General features: G+C 47.6%; 1 protein-coding gene across 4 annotated transcripts in view; it reads right to left on the bottom strand.

Moving 5' to 3' along the window:
* The window catches only part of HK2 (hexokinase 2), a 62,434-nt gene that overhangs the window by 14,331 nt on the left and 27,639 nt on the right, over positions 1-20,464 (bottom strand). For 3 of the 4 annotated variants that reach the window (XM_073324982.1, XM_073324981.1, XM_073324983.1), the window contains exons 4-13: positions 19,984-20,103; positions 17,056-17,151; positions 15,354-15,453; positions 14,558-14,741; positions 12,154-12,309; positions 9,401-9,634; positions 7,693-7,997; positions 6,223-6,371; positions 3,217-3,336; positions 901-996 (exon numbers count right to left, since the gene is read on the bottom strand). In XM_073324982.1, the coding sequence (XP_073181083.1) occupies positions 901-996; positions 3,217-3,336; positions 6,223-6,371; positions 7,693-7,997; positions 9,401-9,634; positions 12,154-12,309; positions 14,558-14,741; positions 15,354-15,453; positions 17,056-17,151; positions 19,984-20,103 (1,560 nt within the window). The remainder of the gene's footprint in view (positions 1-900; positions 997-3,216; positions 3,337-6,222; positions 6,372-7,692; positions 7,998-9,400; positions 9,635-12,153; positions 12,310-14,557; positions 14,742-15,353; positions 15,454-17,055; positions 17,152-19,983; positions 20,104-20,464) is intronic. The other variant, XM_073324984.1, reaches the window with a different exon arrangement.

Genomic DNA, 20,464 nt, shown 5'->3' with positions numbered 1-20,464 from the left:
TCAGAGCAACACCCTCAACGTGAATGATGCAGAGCAGAAAGGACCTGACTTTTTGAAGTCTCCCTATGTTGGTTTTATACATCTCCCATTACTGGGATCAAAGCAACTAAGGGCACGTCTACACGGCATTTAGACACATGCGGCTGACTCATGCCAGATGACTTGGGCTCAGGCTAAGGGGCTTTTAACTGTGGTGCAGACGTTCAGGCTCGGGCTGGAGCCTGGATTATGGGAGCCTCCGACTTTGCAGGTTGGGAGAGTCCCAGAGCTTGGGCTCCAGCCAGACTCGGAATGTCTCGCTGCTATTTTTTAGCCTCATGGCACAAGACATGGACTCAGACTCGCAGACGTGTCTCCTCCCCACCAGTGTAGACTTGCCTCAGATGGCCATATTTTGTATTTAGGATTGTTCATCTGCAGAGCCAAGCACTTTAGGAAGCTGGGCCTGATCCAAAATACCCCAAACAAGGTAAAACTGCCTGTAACTTGGCTCATTTACACTGGCATGCTGAAGAGCCGGGATGACCTTGCTAGTGTTAGAACCTGCAGCTGTAAGAAGTTCACCTAATGCCCTTTTTCAGAGCACGTTATGTGTTCCCGAATTCACAGCAGCACAGCACACCTAAATCTGCTACAGTTGCCAGCTAGGGCCTTAGTCCAATCGCTCAAGCTGTAGAGACCCTCGCTTTTAGCTTTGGAGGTCCCAAGTCCAACCCTTGGTGAGGAGTAAGATACGACAGTCATTTAGCCATTTTCTGACCTTACGCTCAGCCAAGTAAATTTCCTTTCTAGCTGCAGTGAGAATTCCAAACAGATCTGGATTATCTGAGTGACTAGTCGCAAATTCTCCCTTTCATTTGCACACTGATCGCTCAGATCAGTTGTCCCATGGACATTCACCTCTCTCCTATGAATAGCTTCTTTCAACAGGTTCACCACATCTTCTCCTTCACAGCCAGTAGCTTTGAACCCTTTAGTCCATTTCAGAAGTATCCCCTTAAAAAGAGAACAAAAGATACAATACAGTCACTTAAGATCTGTTCCGGTAAGAGTGCTTTTTGTAGCTACATCTGTTCACATACACGGCTAAAGGGGACTGTGGTCAAGATTTAAGATCAACTAGTAATTTTAGGTGCCCAACTGGTGGTAACTTAAAGGGTCTGATTTTGAGAGTAAACCTATTAGCCAAGATGGTCAGGGATGCAAGCTCATGCTCAGGGTGACCCTAAATCTCTGACTGCCAGAGGCCAGGAAGGGAAGACGGGGGTGGATCACCCCAATTGTCCTGTTCTGTACAACCCCTCTCCCTCCTAAAGGTCTGGCACTGGCCACTGTCGGAGACAGGATATTGGGCTAGATGGACCATTGTTCTGATCCAGTATGGCCATTTTTATGAGAGAAGGCTCAAGAATTCCTTAAAATCAGGCCCCTTTAAGGCAACAAGTTGGGCACAGTGTTCAAACTCTTGGCCAGCCTACTCAGAACCTATTTAAGGGAGAGCTTTAAATCACCTTTTGATATAGGAGGACACCAGCTGACCTGAATGGTACATGTTTTTCAGCAGATACTGCTACACACAGAGGGCGGAGCCTAGATATTGTTTTCGTCAATATTAACTAGAGCTGTGTCCTCCTCTTTGTTGCAATGATACAGGTTATTAACACAGGAGGAGTTTTTTTAAGGCATCAATGGATGCCTAGCTCCCATTCCTGCCTGGGGAAAAGCTTCCCATTGATGTTCCCATTAGTCCTGGCAGATGTTCACCGAAATATTTGCAGTAAATAGCTCTGCGACGTGACATCTTAACAAACCAATTCCAATTCGTTGTTTGTTTGTTTTTTAAAACACACCAAGCTCTTTCACACATGGCATTGCAATAGGCTTTACAGGGAGAGTTAAGATGCTAGAAAGAAAAGGAAGGTTTAAGGTGAGGTTTAAAAAGGAAAGGACTCTGGATGTTAGAGGGTGGAGGGGGCAGGGGTTGGAAAGTTCTTGGTAGGGAAAGGGTTAAAAATGAACTAAAGCGACAAAGTGGATGGTCAGAAGGGGAAGTAATAAGAAAAAAAATGAGGGATTGCAGGTCTTGAATCTGGGCCCCTGGAGATTACAGCCACCACTCAGCAGCCTGCTGGCACCAGTGGGGAGCACGAGCCGGTGGACCCTAGCTCACCAGAGGCACCACCCATGCAACTCCTGATTGGAGGAGACATCTAGCCCCTCTGATTGGCTCAGACTCATTATTTAAGCCAGAGGAGGCACAGGAAATTGTCCGAGCAACTAGGTGAATCCTTGGCTGGCTGCTACATCAGAGGCCCTGTCTTCCTGCTTTGTTCCAGTTCCTTGCTTCTGCACCCCAGCCCACGATAGTGACTCTGGCTCCAACCCTTGGCTTGATTCCTGACTGACCCCCGGCTCCGACCCCCGCAACTCCAATTCCTAATGCCTGCTCCAACCACTAGGCCTGACCATCACTGCTCTGACAACTAGGTCTGACCACTCGCATCCTGGTCCACGACAGGAACTAAGGAGAGCCAGGGAATAATGTTGTATTGCACCCTCTATCTACATTTGCTCTATTTAGATCATAAGCTCTTTGGGGCAGGGACCTCTCCTTTGATATGCCCAGCATTGCTTGTGGGTGGAATTAATAAAAACATACATAGTAATAATGACATTTAAGAACTATCACAGACGAGGGTATGACAAGTCACAGGACATCCCTCCATGGAGGGCAACCTGGAAGGGACAGAGATGAGGACCAAGAGAGTACAGTTTGCGAAAGACAACTATGGGCAGCTTTCCTCTAGTAGGATTTAGCCCCAGGATTGCTGGGACACAATGAAGATGAGATTAGAGTGGTCAGAGAGGCACAAAGAGAATTTTGATGTGGCTAGGAAGCCCGGGCAGGTAACTAAGGAGGAGGTCGACGATGGTCCATCTTGGAGCAGAACTGCTCTGCCAACGGTGTTCTGGAAGACTATGGAAGAGGGAACTACAATAGGATGGAAAGGGGGTAGGGCATAAGCAAGATTTCAGGTCAGGTAGGGTCAAGATAAGGAGAAATGTCTAGAGGTGGCAACAGACTCACAAGTGAAACAGGAAAAGGAAGTTTGAAAACGAGGATGTCATCTTCTAATCCTTCCCTCTGTTTCTGAACAGTGTAGCAATACAGGCTAGTTAGTAGGTACAGATACCAGGTAGCTGGATATAGGTTACCTCATCAAGGTTATTCTGTTGGCAAGGGAAAGAGAAGGTGAATCCCATAGGAAGTGACACGCCCTTCATCCCCATGTATTCCAGGAAGTCAGAAATGCAGTGGACGATGTGATCGAACAGCTGTAGACAGACAACCAGAGGCAGTTGCTTTAGTAACTGCGGAAAACTTGATTAAGTACCAGGCTACCAGCTAAGTAAGAGTGTGTCTGCTGGTACTAGCAAAGATCAATGGGCTACCACGTCAACTCAGCTGCATAACCAAGTAGTGAAAAATCCATCTCCATTGAGGTCTTCCTCCTGTAGCTAATTATACAGCGGCACCTAGCTATATATAGTCAAAATTTAAAACACAGTCACATTGGGCCTTATCCTGAGCACTGAATTCAATGGGAGCACTGGAGGGCTTGATGGGGATAAGTTACCAGCAACACAAAGTCTAGAGCCATAAAAATCTAACTCCAAACTCAGGTGATGCCTGAATCCAGCATTTGGGGCTGGGTTACCCATCTGCAATGGGATACAAACCCCACCCCATCTCAGCCCCAAAGTTATCACCTGAAGTTTCAGGCTTTTCTCCTTCAGCCCCCTTTTCTTTATTTAAAAGATTTTTCTCTGCATTTCTCACACAGGTTAAAAAACTAAACAAACTGTGTTGGTTCAACGTTAATACAGTGTTCTTCACCCAGAGGAATGCAAAAGCTCTTTACAAACTTGAGACACATGCCTTGTAGTGAGAGGCTACAGGAACTCAATCTATTTGGTTGATCCAAGAGATGGTCAAAAAGTGACTTGATTATGGTCTGTAAATACCTACACAGGGAAGAGATTTCAGATAGCAGCCAGTTCTAATTGAGCAGAAAAGGGCAGAACATGATCCAGGGGTTGGAAGCTGAAGCTAAAACAAATTCAGACTTTAAAAAAAAAAAGCTCTTTATTTCTAAACAGTGAGATTAGCTCACCATTGGAGCAACTGACCCAGGGATGTGGTACATCTGAAGTCTTTAAATCAAGACTTTTTCTCTTTTTAAACAGTTACGCTATAGCTCAAACAGAAGTTATGGGCTTGATGCAGAAGTTATTAGGCAAGCTTCTTTGGCCCTTATTCTGCAGGAGGTCAGACCAGATGATCACAACATTCCCATCTGGCCTTGAAATTGATCAGCCGATGAATCTGGGGGCTGATCTGCATTGCCGAGATCACGCTCCACTGTCACTGATGCAGTGGGTGTTGAGGAGGCTCAATCTCTCCAAAGAGCTGTTTGGCACCTCACAAGAGGGGGCATCATCAATGCAGCCACCTCTGGGGTGGAAGCCCACAGCCACCTCTGGGGTGGAAGCTGTCCACCAGCACAGAGCAACACTAGAATTAAGGTTGTGTTCGCATCAGTTATCCTGATCTAAAGAGCTTCTCTGCATTATGGGGGCTATGCCACTATGGCCCCACATAGTGTAGCTGCAGATTACAGCAGCAGAAGGGGGTTTTCCGTTGCTGTAGGAACTTCACCTCCCCGACTGACCATAGGTAGGTCAACTGAAGCATCCTTCCATCAGCCTAGCTACTTCTACCCCCTGGGTTAGGTTGACATAACTATGTCCCTCAGGGGTGTGGATTTTTCATCCTAAATTTAAGTGCACACCAGGCCTAACTGAAATTGCAGGGGAAAATTATAAGCAGGAAGAAAATTCTTCTTCAGTACCCTCTTCATTTGCTTAGTGCTGGGATAAATTCTCTGCTGCCTGAATTCTACCAGGGCAGTGGGTTTATAACAGCAAGGAATTTGGGTCATGCTGATTTCCCAACATTTGCAGCTCTATTTTAGAACATCTGTGATTTACTCTCTTGCGAGTGGTATGGAGGGTAATGCGTCAGTGAGTCATTTCAATGCATTGGAGAGGCGGGAGTTAGGGGAGAATCTCCTTTTCTTAGAGCCTTGTTTCTTGTTTTCCAGACTCAGGAGATGGGTTTCAGGGACAAAGCAAGAGCTTGAGGGGTCAGGCTGGCTGCTAGAACAGCTGGATTCCTTGGAAGGCGGCCGTGTGACAGGAGATATGAGCAAGGATGGATTAACAGAGCCCCATGGGCATGATATAGTCAGTACAGTGCAAGATGGGAATGCTAAATGTGGGGCACTGTTCTACAACCGTGGACCTGGGCCCATGGTTTTGATCTTACTCTGGCTGTGAAATATTAGCGAGGCTTATTTCTTTGGTCTTTTAACAGGAACACACCCAGCTAGGCTGCAAGCTGAACTGACACCCCAAATCTCATCTTCTTGCAGGTGTCTGAATATTTACATGGCATGAATACATCACACCGACACCCTGCTCCCCCTCTCCTCACCAAGCCCTCTTGCCGTGGTCCCTTATTATCATTTATAACACTGACAAGTGAGCACAGAACAGCTGCATCTGTATACATTTTATAATGGGGCAAAAGGCAACAGTGCCCAGAATTTGCTCCAGTGCAACTACTGAGAAATGCTACTAAACAGCCTGAAATACTTTGCAGAATTATACTTAAGTCACCGTGTGACTCTGGGAAGTCACTCAACTTCTGTGCCTCCGTTTCACTACCCATAAAATATGATCTTTGCACACCTTTACGAAGCGTCTGCATTCTATGGATGGAGAACACTATTGCAGCAGTATGAGTTACCTGAAATGGTTTTGACGGTTCTACAGATAGACGTTACTAGTGCATCCATCTTTGGTGTCCATGTCGGTCTGCTGGACTGTGTAATTTCAGATCCTAAACCACACTATAATAACAACATTTCTGTGTAACTTCTCACCCTTAGATGTCAAAGCACTTTGCAAATGGTATCATCACCCCATTTTAAAGACGGAGGTACAGAAGGGGGAAGGGGCTTGTCCAGGGTAAAGAACAGGCTGGGGCAAGAGCCACGGCTAGAAGCCAGGTGGCCCAGCTCCCACCCCGTACCGTAACCACTAGGACACTTCAGGCGAGATGCCCCCTCTTCTCCTTTCAAGCTGGCCCTGGCTCACCTCCTCTCCTGTCCCCTGCATGACCTCCTGCGGGATGGAGTAGATCTTGTTGTGCATCTCAACGCCGCGCCTAATCCCGCTCCGCACACGCACCAACAGCACACGGAAATTCGTTCCCCCGAGATCCAAGGCCAGGAAGTCGCCTTTTTCTGAAACCCAAACGAAGGCAGTTACAACACTGTCCACAGGGGCTGCCAGCGAATGATGTACCCAGATCACCCCAAAGACCCAGCCAGCCCCAACCTCTCATCTGCAGGCAGCGGAGCACCCGAGGAATGCAAAGTAAAGCGAGCAGGCGACACGAAGAGCCTGGAAATGGAGAGGTTAATCCCAACCTCATAGAGACCAGTGAAAACTGATGTCATGGGAGTTAAACCAGTGAGAGATCAGAATCCACCCTCTGAACTCTTCTGTTCTGGAGAATCGGAAGGAACCATGGAGGACCAATTCTCCGTCCCCATTATGCTTTGTACCAAGACAACGCATAGAAACCTCAACTGAGACGAGGGCCTCACTGTGCTACGTGCTTCAATCTAAATGGACAAAGCGGACAAGTTTCAGAGTAACAGCCATGTGAAGTGAGCTGTAGCTCACGAAAGCTTATGCTCAAATAAATTGGTTAGTCTCTAAGGTGCCACAAGTACTCCTTTTCTTAAAGCGGAGAAGGTGCAGGAGGGGAAGTAGGGACACAGAGCATGGAAGTGACCTGCTTACAGTCACGCTGCAAGGTCAGTGGGAGAGTCAGGAGTAGAACCCAGGTGAACAAAGTCCTAGTCCAGTGCTCTACCCACTGGGCCACGTTTCCTCGGAAACTGTTCCGGAACTTTCTTTGCTTCGAAGTGTGCATGAGAAACCCCAACGGCATGCGCAAATCTGAAGTCCAAAAATATAGGGCTACAGTCCCCAGAGCCACCCTGTTCCTCAGTGACTCGTGTTTGTTAATGCCCAGTGCCAGCTTGAGAGTCCACTCTGAGACAGGGCCTGAGTGGATTAGGCAGCACACAAGCGCCAACTCCGTGGATGCTCCGGGGCGGGAGCACCCACGGGGGAAAATTAGCTGGTGCTCTGCACCCACTGGCAGCCAAGCTCCCCACTCCTCGACTCCTTCTCCCCACCCCGAGCGCGCCACGTCCCCCACTCCTCCCACTTCCTCCCAGCGCTTCCTGCTCCCTCCCGCTGCCGCCTAACAGCTGTTTGGCGGTGCTTAGGAATTTCTGAGAGGGAGGGGGAGGAGGTGGAGAAGAAGCGGGGCAGGGGCGGGAACTTGGGAGAAGGGGTGGAATGGGGTCAGGGCCGGGGGATGCCAAGCACCCACCAGGCAGAGCAGCCGAGCACTCACCAGGCAGAGCCCCAACCAGGCAGATCCAAACCCTGAAATACAAAGGAGCTCAGATTGCAGGTTCTGGCCCCTTGACAGTCTGATGTTCTATCCGGGAGGGGACAGGAGCGTTCACACACACAGGGTGTTACCTGTTCCATCTGGAGTGGCACACACGTAAGTGGGCAGCATTTTCACAGTGGCGTCCGGGTGCGACTCTTTGTTCAGTCCCCTCTCCATCTCGATCCTCATCCTATTCTTCACCTCCAGCAGCTGTTCATGGCTCAGCTTCAGGGCTTCCAGGGTCTTCTGCCTTGCCTTCTGCTGGGCTGCTAGCCTGTAGGCCACTGCCGTGACCATAGCGGCCCCTTTGCCGCTCCCGTCTTCCGACCGAACGAATCGGATGTCGCAGTCTGGCAGCAGCTTCCGCACGGTCTTCTGAAGGCGCCGAGCAAAACTGCACAGACAGAGGGGGAAGTGAGTGTCACCCACTGAGCGTGGTGCTCCAGGCCCCTCTACTGGTGGCTGGCCCACATATAGACAGCTAAGGGAGACTCGTGCTTTTAGATCCAGAGGTCCCAGGTTCAATCCCTGTTGCCTATACCCCACTGAGCCTTACGCAAAGCTAGACCTCATTTAGGTCTGTAGCGCAAGATCTTATCCACTGATGGACAAGCTTCTGAAGGCCTTTTCCTGCAGCTCTTTAACTTCTTCCATGCCCTCCTGTAAAGCCCTTTCACTCAATGCATTTTTACAAACATTAACACTGGTGGCACCTCAGACTGGCAGGAAAGCTGGGAAAACAGAGTCCCAGCACAGCTGGGATTAGAACATGGGTCTCCACGCTCGTAGGCCTGCGCCCTATTCACTGGACTACCCTGCCTCTCAGATTGCAACCTACGGGGGTCCAATTCCCAGGCTTCATGCTCTAAGTTCCAACACAAATTTAGAGGCTTGTTACAAACCATGCAATCTATTAAAAGTGACCTTGCTTGTGCCTTAACTGATACACTACTGATTTGGGCAATTGTAGCGGGGTGGTCACCCGCTCCCAGCCCAAAGGGGTTAAAAGCCAGCCCTGGGAGAGGGCCCGGGGCTGAGAGCCTTAGGTTGGGCTGATAGGGAGCCAAACAAACAGACTCAGCTGACCCTATAAAGGGGCTGCTGAGCTGAAGCTAAAAAGACTCTCTAGCTTCTGAGAGGGAGGGACCTGGCTGCAGGGACCTAAGCAGAGTACCTAGATTAGAGCAGGGCTGGGGAAGGGCCTGAGGAGCTGGGGGAGCTCCAGCCAGGAAAGCCCCAGACTGCGGCCTAGTATTAGGCCCAACAGGTACTGGGGTTGCAGGGGACAGCCCAAGGTTAGACAGGCAAAGTTGGGTTTGGACCTGCTGCCTCTGTGATGAGTGGCTCATACTGCAGTCTGCCCCAGGGCGCGGGGGCTAGCTAGTGACTGGCAGTAGCCTACGACTGAGGCGAGGTAGGGATAGGGCGTAGGGGTTCCCCAGGGCGGGGAGACCCTGCAAGTGAGGGGTTACTGCCAGGGGGCAGCGCCCCGGCGTACAAGGGGCACTGGGAGGGACACGGGGGCCCGGCGTAAGCGGGACACCGGCCTGCAGAGGGTGTTCCAAGGCTGGAAGTGGAGCTAATTCCCAGGACACCAGCAGGAGGTGCCGCAGGGGTGAGTCCCAGCCGCTTACAGCCATGAACAGCATACAGGACTCTCACGGACATTACTGGGAGTCACAGCCCTTTAAGTGCTCTGGGACTGGGTTGCTTTCAACCCCATCGAGCTGCAGAATGACCCCCAGGGCCATTTCCTCGCAAACGCATTGCTAGCCTCACTTAGGTCCTCAGGCTTACTGGGGGTGCTTCTTGTACACCGAGCCATCCACGCCGACGGTGGAGCGGAGCCTGTCGACTCCCTTGTTCTCCTTGATGCGGCGCAGCACTGCGGCCAGGGTAGCAGCACAGAGGTTCGCCGAGCGTGTGGAGACGATCTGGCAGATATGCTTGGTGGCTATGCAATCTTCTGCAGATGGGTCCAGGCCGAGCCTGGTCAAGATCTCGTGGGCTTTTTGTAGCCCTTCCTTCTCTCTGAAGAGCAAAAAAAGGAGTTCAGTGGAGTAGCCTGAGATACTGTTGAGTTAACTCAACGTGTTACAGGCCCAAGATTTCTGCCAGTCCCACCTCTTATCCTGGAGGTTAATGACATAGAAATATAGGACTGGAAGGGACCTCGATAGGTCGTCTAGTCCAATCCCCAGCAACGAGGCAGGACTAAGTATTATCTAGACTATCCCTGACAGGGATAGTCCAACCTCTTCTTAAAAACCTCCAGTGTTGGGGGTTCCACAACCTCCCTTGGTAAATTTGTTCCAGTGCTTTTACTCTTAAGAGGGTGATAAGTAACAGCCAACATGGATTTGTCAGAACAAACCATGCCGAACCAACCTCATTTCCTTCCTTGACAGTATTACTGGCCTAATGGATAGATGGAAGCAGAAGGCGTGATGCATCTTGATTTGAGCAAGGCTTTTGAAACAGTCCCACTTGACATTCTCATAAACTGGGGAAATGAGATCTAGATGAAATTACTTGAAGGTGAGTTCACAACCGGATGAAAAAACATACTCAAAGAGCAGTTATCAATGGTGGGCTGTCAGACTGGGAAGTTTCAGAGTAGCAGCCGTGTTCGTCCGTATCCACAAAAAGAACAGGAGTACTTGTGGCACCTTAGACTAACAAATTTGTTAGTCTCTAAGGTGCCACAAGTACTCCTGTTCTTTTTGCAGACTGGGAAGATGTAACTAGTGGGCTCCCACAGGGGCTTGGGGCTTTTCAATATTTTCATTAATGACTTGAATAATGGAGTGGCGAGTATGCTTATAACGTTTTTAGATACTTGGTGTCATCACTCTGGGGGACAGGATTAGAATTCCACATGGACTTTAACAAATTGGAGAATTGATCTGAAATCCATGAGATGAAATTCAATAAAGACATGCGCAAAGTACTACACTGAGAAAGGAAAAAATCAAATGAAGTAATAAAAAAAAACCAACCCCGAAGAAGTGTAGTACTGAAGAAAAGGATCTGGCAATTATAGTGGATCACAAACGGAATACGAGTCAACAACATGATGCAGTTGTGAAAAAGGCTAATATCACTCTGGGGTGTATTAACAGGAAAATCAACTATAAGAGACTGGAGGTAATTGTCCCGCTCTACTCGGCTGGATGCTTGTGGATAAATGGAGAGAGTCCAGAGGACATCAACAAAAATTATTAGGGCGCTACCAAATTAATGGCCATGAAAGATGCGTCATGGACCGTGAAATCTAGTCTCCCCCAGTGAAATCTGGTCTTTTGTGTGCTTTTATGCTATACTCTACGGATTTCACAAGGGAGACCAGCATTTCTCAAATTGGGGGTCCTGACCAAAAAGGGATTGCCAAGGGGCTGCAAGGACATTTTAGGGGGGTTGCGGTATTTTCACCCTTACTTCTGCCCTGCCTTCAGAGCTGGGTGACCGGAGAGCAGCGACTGTTGGCCAGGTGCTCAGTTCTGAAGTCAGCGCCCCGCCAGCAGCAGCAGTGCAGAAGTAAGGGTGGCAAAACCATACCGTGCCACCCTCACTTCTGTGTTGCTGCTGGCAGCGGCCCTGCCTTCAGAGCTGGTCTCCCAGAGAGCAGCTGCTGCTCTCCAGCTGCTACCCTGCTCTTCAGGGGAGCAGTACTGCAAACCCCACCTCCCCCACCGTACAAAATAACCTTGTGACACCCCCACAATTCCTTTTTGGGTCAGGATCTCTACAATTACAACACCCTGAAATTTCAGATTTAAATAGCTGAAATCATGAAAATTTATGATTTTTTAAATCCCATGACGGTTAAATTTGCTTTGAAGTGTGCATTAGAAACCCAACTGCATGCGCAAATCTGCATGGATTTGGACCATGAATTTAGTAGGGCCCTAACAATGATCAAAGGTTTTCAAACCAGACCCAGGAGGAAAGGTTAAAAACCTGAGGACGTTTAGTCTTGAGAAAGGAAGACTTGAGAGGGGGTGGGTGGGGGCACGATAACAGACTTGAAATATATTAAGGGTTGTTATAAAGATGACAGTGATCTCCACTGAAAATAGGAAAAGAAATAAATGGTTTAATCTACAGCAATGGGAGATTTAGGTTAGACAGTATGAAAAACTTGATAACTCTTAGGGAAGTTAAGCTCTGGAATAGGTTTCCAAGGGAGGCTGTGGAATCCCCCTCACTGGAAGTTTTTAAGAACAACTTGGACAAAACCCTGTCCAGGATGGTCTAGGTTTACTTGGCCGTGCCTCAGCGCAGAGGACTGGACTCGATGAGCTCTCAAGATCCCTTCCAGCCCCACATTTCTACAGTTCTATCTCTTAAGTGATCACATCACACAGAGCAGGAGCGGGGGGCTAACCTGCTCAGTTTCTACTTGGTGTCTACACAACAGATCACTCACCGTTGCCTTGACAGACCTTTTCCTTCCCAAGAGCACAGGTCTTGAAGAGGGGGTGGTCTCCCCTCCACTGTTGGGGGTTCACTGAGGATGGAACCATTTGCTTATGCTCTTTCTTACTTACTTTTCAATAGCAGACACAAATCCAGTCTCGAAGTGTCCTGTGGTGAGCAAGCTTGGGGTGAGCCTTCCACCGAATAGCAGCTCCTCCTTGGCCATCTTCACCAAGATGAGCCTGACCAGCTCTCCCATGTACATGCCGCTGATCATCTTTTCAAACCTGCAGAGAAGTTAAGCACAAGGTTCAGTCCACTGTGCAAGCCATTGTACACTGTCACTTTAAGAGGAAGGATGTGGAGACATTGGACAAAGTACAGAGAGGGGCAACAAAAATTATTTAAGGTCTAGAAAACAGGACCTCTGAGGGAAGATTGAAAAAATTGGGTTGTTTAGTCTAGAAAAGAGAAGACTGAGAGGGGACATGATAACAGTTTTCAAGTATGTAAAAGGTTGTTACAAAGAGGAGGAAGAAAAATTGTTTTTCTTAACCTCTGAGGATAGGACAAGAAGCAATGACTTAAATTGCAGTAAGGGAGGTTTAGGTTGGACATTAGGAAAAACCTCCTAGCTGTCAGGGTGGTTCAGCACTGGAATAAATTGCCCAGGGAGGTTGTGGAATCATTGAGGATTTTTAAGAGCAGGTTGGACAAACACCTTTCAGGGATGGTCTAGATAATACTTAGTCCTGCCACGAGTGCAGGGGACTGGATGAGACGACCTCTCGAGGTCCCTTCCAGTTCCATGGTTCTATGATCTCAGATAGCAGCCCAATACAGATACACCCAGATTTTGCTTAAAATCACCGGGGGACATTTCAAAACCTTCAATAAAAAGATTGGGGAGCTCTAGTCTGGAGAAACATCTGTGCTTTGTAGGAGCTTTGCTTTAGCCCCAGGGAGCGTGAGAGTTCTGCAGGAGTGGAGCCACAGTGCCTGAGGCAGGATCTACACACAGAAAGGGCTTTGCTGGCGTAGCTGTAGCTGCATACTATACCAGCCCAGCGCTCCTAGTGTGGACGCAGCTTATATTAGTATAATCACTGGTATAGCATATTCCAGCCTCCCCACCCAAGGACAAAATAAGTACAGCTTTTCCCAGCCCAGCTCCGTCAGCCTGGGATCACACCTCTTCAGCACCCCTGACCAACACAGCTCTGCTGGCAGACGCTTGTAGAGTAAACAGGGCCTGAGGATACAGTCTTTAGAAGCGCTACGCAGCATTGAAAGTCAGTGGGACTTAGGCTCTGAAATCGCTTACAGGCCAGGTCTACGGTACGGCTGCTACCATGACACTGCTACGGCAGTATAGCACCATAGCGTAGACACTTCCTACAGCAATGGAGAGGTTTTCCCGTCAGCGTAGGTAATCGCCATGGGGCAGTAGCTAGTCAATGCAGCACTCTTCCATTGACTTAGTCACAAATTCACTGGGAGTTAGGCTGGCGCTCAGGGGTGTGAATTTTTCATCTCTCTGAGTGATATTGCCAGGTCAGTCTAAGTTTTAAATGTGTCTAAGGCTTGGTCTATTTTTCAAACCATCACCCTGCAACCCTGTGGACACGGCCATTCGTCACGTATTCCAGAGTTTTGGTTAAACCACAGTAACATCAAGGCTCCAATGTAACAATGAGCACATACTTGACGGAGGATTCTGGCCTTCAAATTAAAACAGCTAGAAACACTGCGAGAGATTTTCCAAGATGCACATGGGAGTTGAGTGCCTATCTGCCCTTTGGAAATATACCCCACTTCTCCCATCTTATCCTGCAGTGGGTGAGTCTGTATGGTCTGCAGAATCCTGGGGAAATTGCTAAGGTACATGCTAGAACTTCTCCTGTGGGCACCGTTTGAGCTGCCTTGATAATAGCTGGACTGAACTGTGCGCACAGAAAGAAATGCAACTGTAAATGCTTAACATATACAGTACATAGATTAAAAAAAAAATAAAAAAAAAATCAAGCCTTCAGGTGACTTCCTCTCCCATCCATTGCAATTAAAGGTAAACCTGAACCAGAACCAAACTATTTCTGCATCTTGGAGGAAGCTCAGATCCAAGTTTTATGGACTGGGTCCACCTCTAATTTAAAAATCAATCTCTCAGTCACTGAGTTTGATATCTGAGTTTGATATCTGTTGGTTGCACTGATGTATGAACACTGGGTGACACTGTTTGCCTTCAGGTGAAGATCATTACATTGAATGGGAAATCCAGAAGTAGCTGTTATTCCATTCATTAGAAGATGAAGCAAAGCTGATGACGGGGTTGCTCTTGGTGGTTCGTACAGAAATACCAACCCAAATTTGTGCTACAGTCCTAGTTTGCATTGGTCTACCTTGCATCCGGTAGGGTCCTGTAACCCAGTTAACGTATATGACCTCCTCCTCACACCAAAACAATCACAATAGAAGGACAAACAATACAAAATAAACCACCCCCCACATCTGAGCCAAAGCCAGGAATCTGCTTACAGTTGTTTCCCTGGATTGAGCGAACCCATGTCGATCTCACGGTCGAACTCTGTCCTGATGTCATTCAGCACGCCGTCATCTCCGAAGGCTCCCCACTCCATGTTTATGCACATCCGCCCTTCGTCACCTTCCACCAAGTCAATGTGACGCATCTCCTCCATGTAGCAGGCATTTGTACCGGTTCCTGTGCCAAACAGATCACAAGTCAGTCACCTGGGAGAGGGAGGGATGGGGTCTTCGTCACTGCTTCCCACACAGAGCTCCTACCCATCCTATAAGCATGGCCTAAATTGTTTGTTCTTAGATGCACACATTTACACTTGGCCATACTGAAATGCATCTTCTTTGCCTGAGACCAGCTTATCATGCGATCCAGCTGGCTCTGTATCAGAGCCCTCTCCTCGTCCTTATTTACCACTCCCCTTCTTTGGGTTGTCTGTAAACTTTGTCAGTGATATTATGTTTTCTTCCAGGTCATTCATAAAAATGTTCCATAGCGTAGGACCAAGAACTGATCCCTGTGAGACCCCGAGTAGAAACACTCAGTGATGATTCCCCATTGACAGTTCTATTTGGAGATCTGTCAGTTAAGCCAATATTTCATGCATGCTACGTTCATTTTGTATCGTTCTAGCTTCTTAATCAAAACGTTGCATGGTACTAAGACGAACAACTTACGGAAGTCTTTGAATATTCCATCATCGCTATTACTTTCCTCAGTCAAACTTGTAATCTCAAAGAGACCTCGAATGGTTGGACGGGATCTATTTCCCATCAACGTTACACTGCGTCTTACCAACAATGAGCCCAACTTCGCAGTTGTGATCATCATAGCCGCAGGTCATCATTGTCCCTACGGTGTCATTCACCACGGCGACCACGTCAATGTCGAAGTCCTGAAACAGGCAAAGGGGAGAGACATCAAGTCAAGTTTGACCAAAACTTCCCGTTCCCTCATTACTAAGATTGATTGTGGGGGTTGGGGAAATCGTTACTTTAGAGGATAGAAAGAGTGAGGCTCCAAGGCCAAGATTTGGGATCCGTGCCTACAAATATTCAGCCTCATTTGGGCCAGGATTATCAGCTGGGACTAATTATTTTGGCTCGCTCGATTTCTCAGTGCTCAGCTGGAGACACCATGAAGGGGAAGATGTTCACAGAGCAGGTGGCTCAGCACTTCTTATCAGCTCCCTTCTTAAGGCATCTCAAGGTCAGCACTCAAAATCACTAGCTCCTTTTGAAAACCATGGCTCAAGTGGGGCTAAACGTTCATCAGCACAGATTCAGTGACGGAAGAACATTAATAGGCTGCCTATCTTTAGTAAAAATTGTTCCTTTTATAGTGCTATTCAATGTCAAAGCACTGCACAAACATTCATTTAGGATCTCAACACCTCCTTGAGAAGGGTAGCTAAGTAGCCATGTTACAGATGGATTTATCTAGACTTCTATCAACCACCTGTCCCTGACTCTTCGTGTTTTTAGAAGACTAAAAGTTATGATACAGGAATGAAAACTTGCAACAAATGCAATAAACCGTATAGACAATGTCATCATGCTCATGGAAGTAACTTCACATCCAGCCAGTCCACAGCCCTCTCCTGCCCCAAAATTTAGGAGGAATCCGTGTTGATTGGTGCTGCGTTCATAAATCTAAGCTCTGGCAGATCCAAACTAAGAAATCGAGGCTCTTGCAATGGGAGCAATTCTGGAGGAATCGACTCCTCCTGAAAGACTCCTGGCCAACATCCCTACTTCCTGTTTTAGTCACAGGGCTATCAGCTCAAGCAGTCAGCTGAGGAGTCGGTAATGTACAAGGAAGAGAGGCATAGCCAGATCTCAAGCCGTTTAAGGCTTTACAGGGAAAGATGGGGAACTGGAAGCAGAGGTTACTACATTTGTTTTTCTCCCTATCTCCAGTCCTTCCAAATGCCAGAATAACTGTGATATCAGAAGGTACACCAACAATATGCAATTCAGAGCAGGGGTGAATTCAGCGCTGAAGTAGTTCTTTGAGTACACCCACTTTCACAGCTGATAATGCAGTCTGCAGGAGAACAACATAAGAAAAGAGCAGAACACGAGCATGAGGAAGCACGAGGTTTGCTGTAATCCTCAACCAACAGAATCTAATCTGATTTTAAAAAAAAAGAGGAAGTTTGTTCAGGTTTTTTTTTTAAAAAGAGCACAGCTGTCTTGCACTGGTTTCCAGATGAAGCGTGCATCAATCCGACCGACAACCCTTGAATGTGTCGGGTCTGAAGCCAAGTATAGCCACTGCTGGCATTTAGATAGTGCTTTTCCCAACCTGGAGGAACCCAGTCTATGCGAACACCTTGAAATACAATACCTTCCCTCCTGCGTGGAGGGCTGTAAGCTAGATCGAGACCAGGATCTATACATATTCTCTTTCTTCTGTTCCAAAGCCGAATAGAGTGCCCGGGGCGGAGCAGCTGATTCCCAACAACCTGGGAGTTCAGCACACGGGTAATGCTTACCCCTCGTTTCTTGATGGCTTTACGTATCATGGCAACCACGTCTTTCCCCTCCACGCCGCTGGATTTGAACCCTTTAGTCCATGTAACAAGGATACTCTACGAAAAGAAATCAGAACACCATATTATCAAACATGGAGTCTTCAGCTGTCTTTCACTAAGGCCCTATCGCTACCCTGGGGATTTTTGCAAAAAACCAAACAAACAAACAAAAAAACCCAACCAAACATAAAAACCCTTCTCCACTGTAGATCAGCTGCACTGGTATAAAAGACAAGGGTTTCCACTGATGCAACTTATTGCAGTAGGTTCCTGGGATGGGTTGCAGCACTGTCGTGTGTGTAGGTTATGACTGTGTAACTACATCAATATGAAAAGGAGGACTTGTGGCACCTTAGAGACTCACAAAAGCTTATGCTCAAATAAATTTGTTAGTCTCTAAGGTGCCACAAGTCCCCCTTTTCTTTTTGCGGATACAGACTAACACGACTGCTACTCTGAAACCTACATCAATATGGTTACACTGGCAAGGAGTCTACACTATAAACTTACATCGGTATAACTACATTGCTCAGGGATATGAAAAATCTACATCCCAGAGCGATGCAAGGTATACAGACCTGGTGTAGACAGCGTTATGTCAACGGGAGATGGATTAATGACACTGACGTGACAAGCAATCCTGTAGGCATAGCAGCATCTTCGCTGCAGCGTTTTACGTGTTAACCTGCCTTGAGTCTCAGCAAGGCCCAGATTTCTGGAAATGCCATCAAAATATGGATGGGATGGGGAATTAGTCATTTACTTCCACCCGCATTAGAAATGCGAAACACAGGGTGAGGCTGACCAGATTCTACAGAGTCAAGTTTACCAGGATGCTTCCCAAAGAGCTCAGGGTGTCATACGACTTCTGATTAAAAACAGTCTTTGGTGCTTGAGGTTTTCCAAACAAATCTAATAATCTGCCCTGAGCAGCAGAAGGCACTTTGCACCTGGGACTTTTACTATGATTAGTAGGTTTAAGAGATACTGATAATAGCAGGAATATTTTGGCCGTACAGCCGTGGAATTTGATTAGCTCCCACTCTGAAAGGGTTTCAGAGACATCTTCCGTTCTCTCTTATACAGAGCTTTTCTTCCCTAGGTCCCAAGGAGCTTTAGAATCATAGGGTTAGAAGGGACCACAAGGGTCATCTAGTCTAACTCACCATCTGTGAAATGGAGACTTTGTGAGTATCTTGGCAGGGAAACTGAGGAAAAAAAGACAGAGAAGTACCTTGCCCCAGGCCACCCAATGAGTCAGTTTCCGAACCAGGAATAGAACCAAGATTTCTTGATGCCTCACCCCACAGCTTTCCACTAGATCACCCTACTTTCCCCAAGAGAGCAGTATAAAGGGAAGAAAAGTGAATAGAAACTTATGCAGCATGTGGGTGCCTTTACGATGGAGTATTCGCTGCACATGGAGGATGTGCCAAAGGGACAGAAAAATACCCAGATGGCTACATTTCTGAGAGGTGAGTAGAATTTTTAGCATTCCAGTTATAATGGCAGGGAACGGGTAGAAAACGAGACCCACACAAGGATGCTAGGTACCAGAGGAGAGGGTACATGACAAGTGAAATGACCCGCATGCATCCAGAGGGCGCTAAACGAACAAATTTCACCTTGGGAACCCAATGCCACAGACAGTCCATCAGGTCACCAGAGTCCCTCCATGTAACAAGTCAATGGCTAAGTACAGCTGACAGCACATCAATCCCTGCAGGAGTGCCAGCCCCCGCTCGGTCGCTGGTAGAAGCATTGCCAATGACTTCAGTGGGAAGAGGAGCATGGTACACCATGAATGATGTGGAGCTTGACATGTCTGTTTGCATGTAGCGAGGGGACACATGTCCTGGGGCATTTGGAGCTGCTTTACCTTACGCTGCACACCTTCCCCCTACCCAGTGCCTGCATTCAGTTCCTTTTCCACCTGCCCTGCTCCCATCTCAGTCCTCAGTGTTACCTTTGTCTCTCCTTTCTGTACCTGGGGCTCCAGATCTGCCTCCACCCTGCCCCCTCTGCCACTAACAGCCTCTCTCGACTTATGTGATAAACAGCTGCCCCCATCGGCCATCCAATCCTTCCTCTAAAATCCTCTTCTCAGCCAGCGTCCCAGCACACAGCTGGTGTTATTCACAAAAACAATCCCAAAATATAATCAGCTCGGAGCCTTATAAATAACACTCCCTTTGCAAGCTAGGCTGCCCTCAAGAGCAATTTTACCCTCCCCCTTTGTTTCTTGTCCTTTCCCCACCTTCTCCTAATGGTTTCTTGTCATATCTCATTATCTTATTTCCCCAATTTGGAGCGTAAATGCCTCAAGGCAGCAAATCTTCTTGGTTACTTGTCAGTAAAATGCCTTGCACGTTAATGGTGCCGTAGAAACAAATCAGTAATAACCACCAAAGAGTTGAAGTTCCATGCGTCAGCATGCAAAAGAGGCACTTCCTTACCTCAAGTTAGCTAACATGTGGTAACTAGCAAGAGATACAACCCACATGAAGACAGGGCAGTTTGTTCAGATTTTACTTCATGTTAAGTACCGTATGGTACCTAACGCACCTTTCTTCCTCGTGAAGATGCGTCCATAGTGTATGAAGACACGCTTAAGGTCTTTGCCGGTTTAAGGGAACAGATGTAAACTAAACCGAAGCAAGCCAAAGTCCACACTGCTTGGCACCAGTTTAACTAAATTGGTTTAAAAAAATCAATTTAAGTCAAATTGACGCAACTTCCATGTGCAGACCAGGCTAAAATCATATGGTGTGATAAAACCTAGCTACTCTTCTCTTTTGCCTCGCCTGGTGGCTGGTAGAAGCCCAAGCCTCAGCCTGCAGGTCAATCTATTATGGCTTACAAGCCAGAGAAGGTAAAAGCTTCACTTACCTCATCCAGTTTGGTTTGGTGGCAAGGAAAAGAGAAGGTGAATCCCAGGGGCAGCTTCTTGTCCTTCATGTTCAGCTTTTCCATGAAGTTAGCCAGGCATTCGGCAATATGATCAAAGAGCTGTAGAACAGAGATCACCACCCGTTAGGCTGCTCAGACCCTGAGTCGCTCTAATCTGTCTATTCAGCGTAAAGACCCAATCCAGCACCCATTGGAATGGATCAACACAAAGTCAAGTCAGGATCATTTCACAACTGAATGCGCTGGATCCTACATTACACTGGGTGCCATTGACTGTGTTTCGCTTGCCAATGTCTCTCTCCTTTATTCAAGCAATTCAGCTATTAGAGAGTAACCCTCCCCACAAAAGGAAACTTTTGACCACCTCATGTAAGCCTACCCATAACACTGGAGGAAACTTTCACAGGCATGTTAAGCATTCCCTGTACTGCACCTGTATTCCTGATTGTAACTGGTTTGG

This window comes from Lepidochelys kempii, chromosome 26, assembly GCF_965140265.1.
Source record: "Lepidochelys kempii isolate rLepKem1 chromosome 26, rLepKem1.hap2, whole genome shotgun sequence".
Taxonomy (NCBI): Eukaryota; Metazoa; Chordata; order Testudines; family Cheloniidae; genus Lepidochelys; species Lepidochelys kempii.
This window is presented reverse-complemented; position numbering and strand designations above follow the sequence as displayed.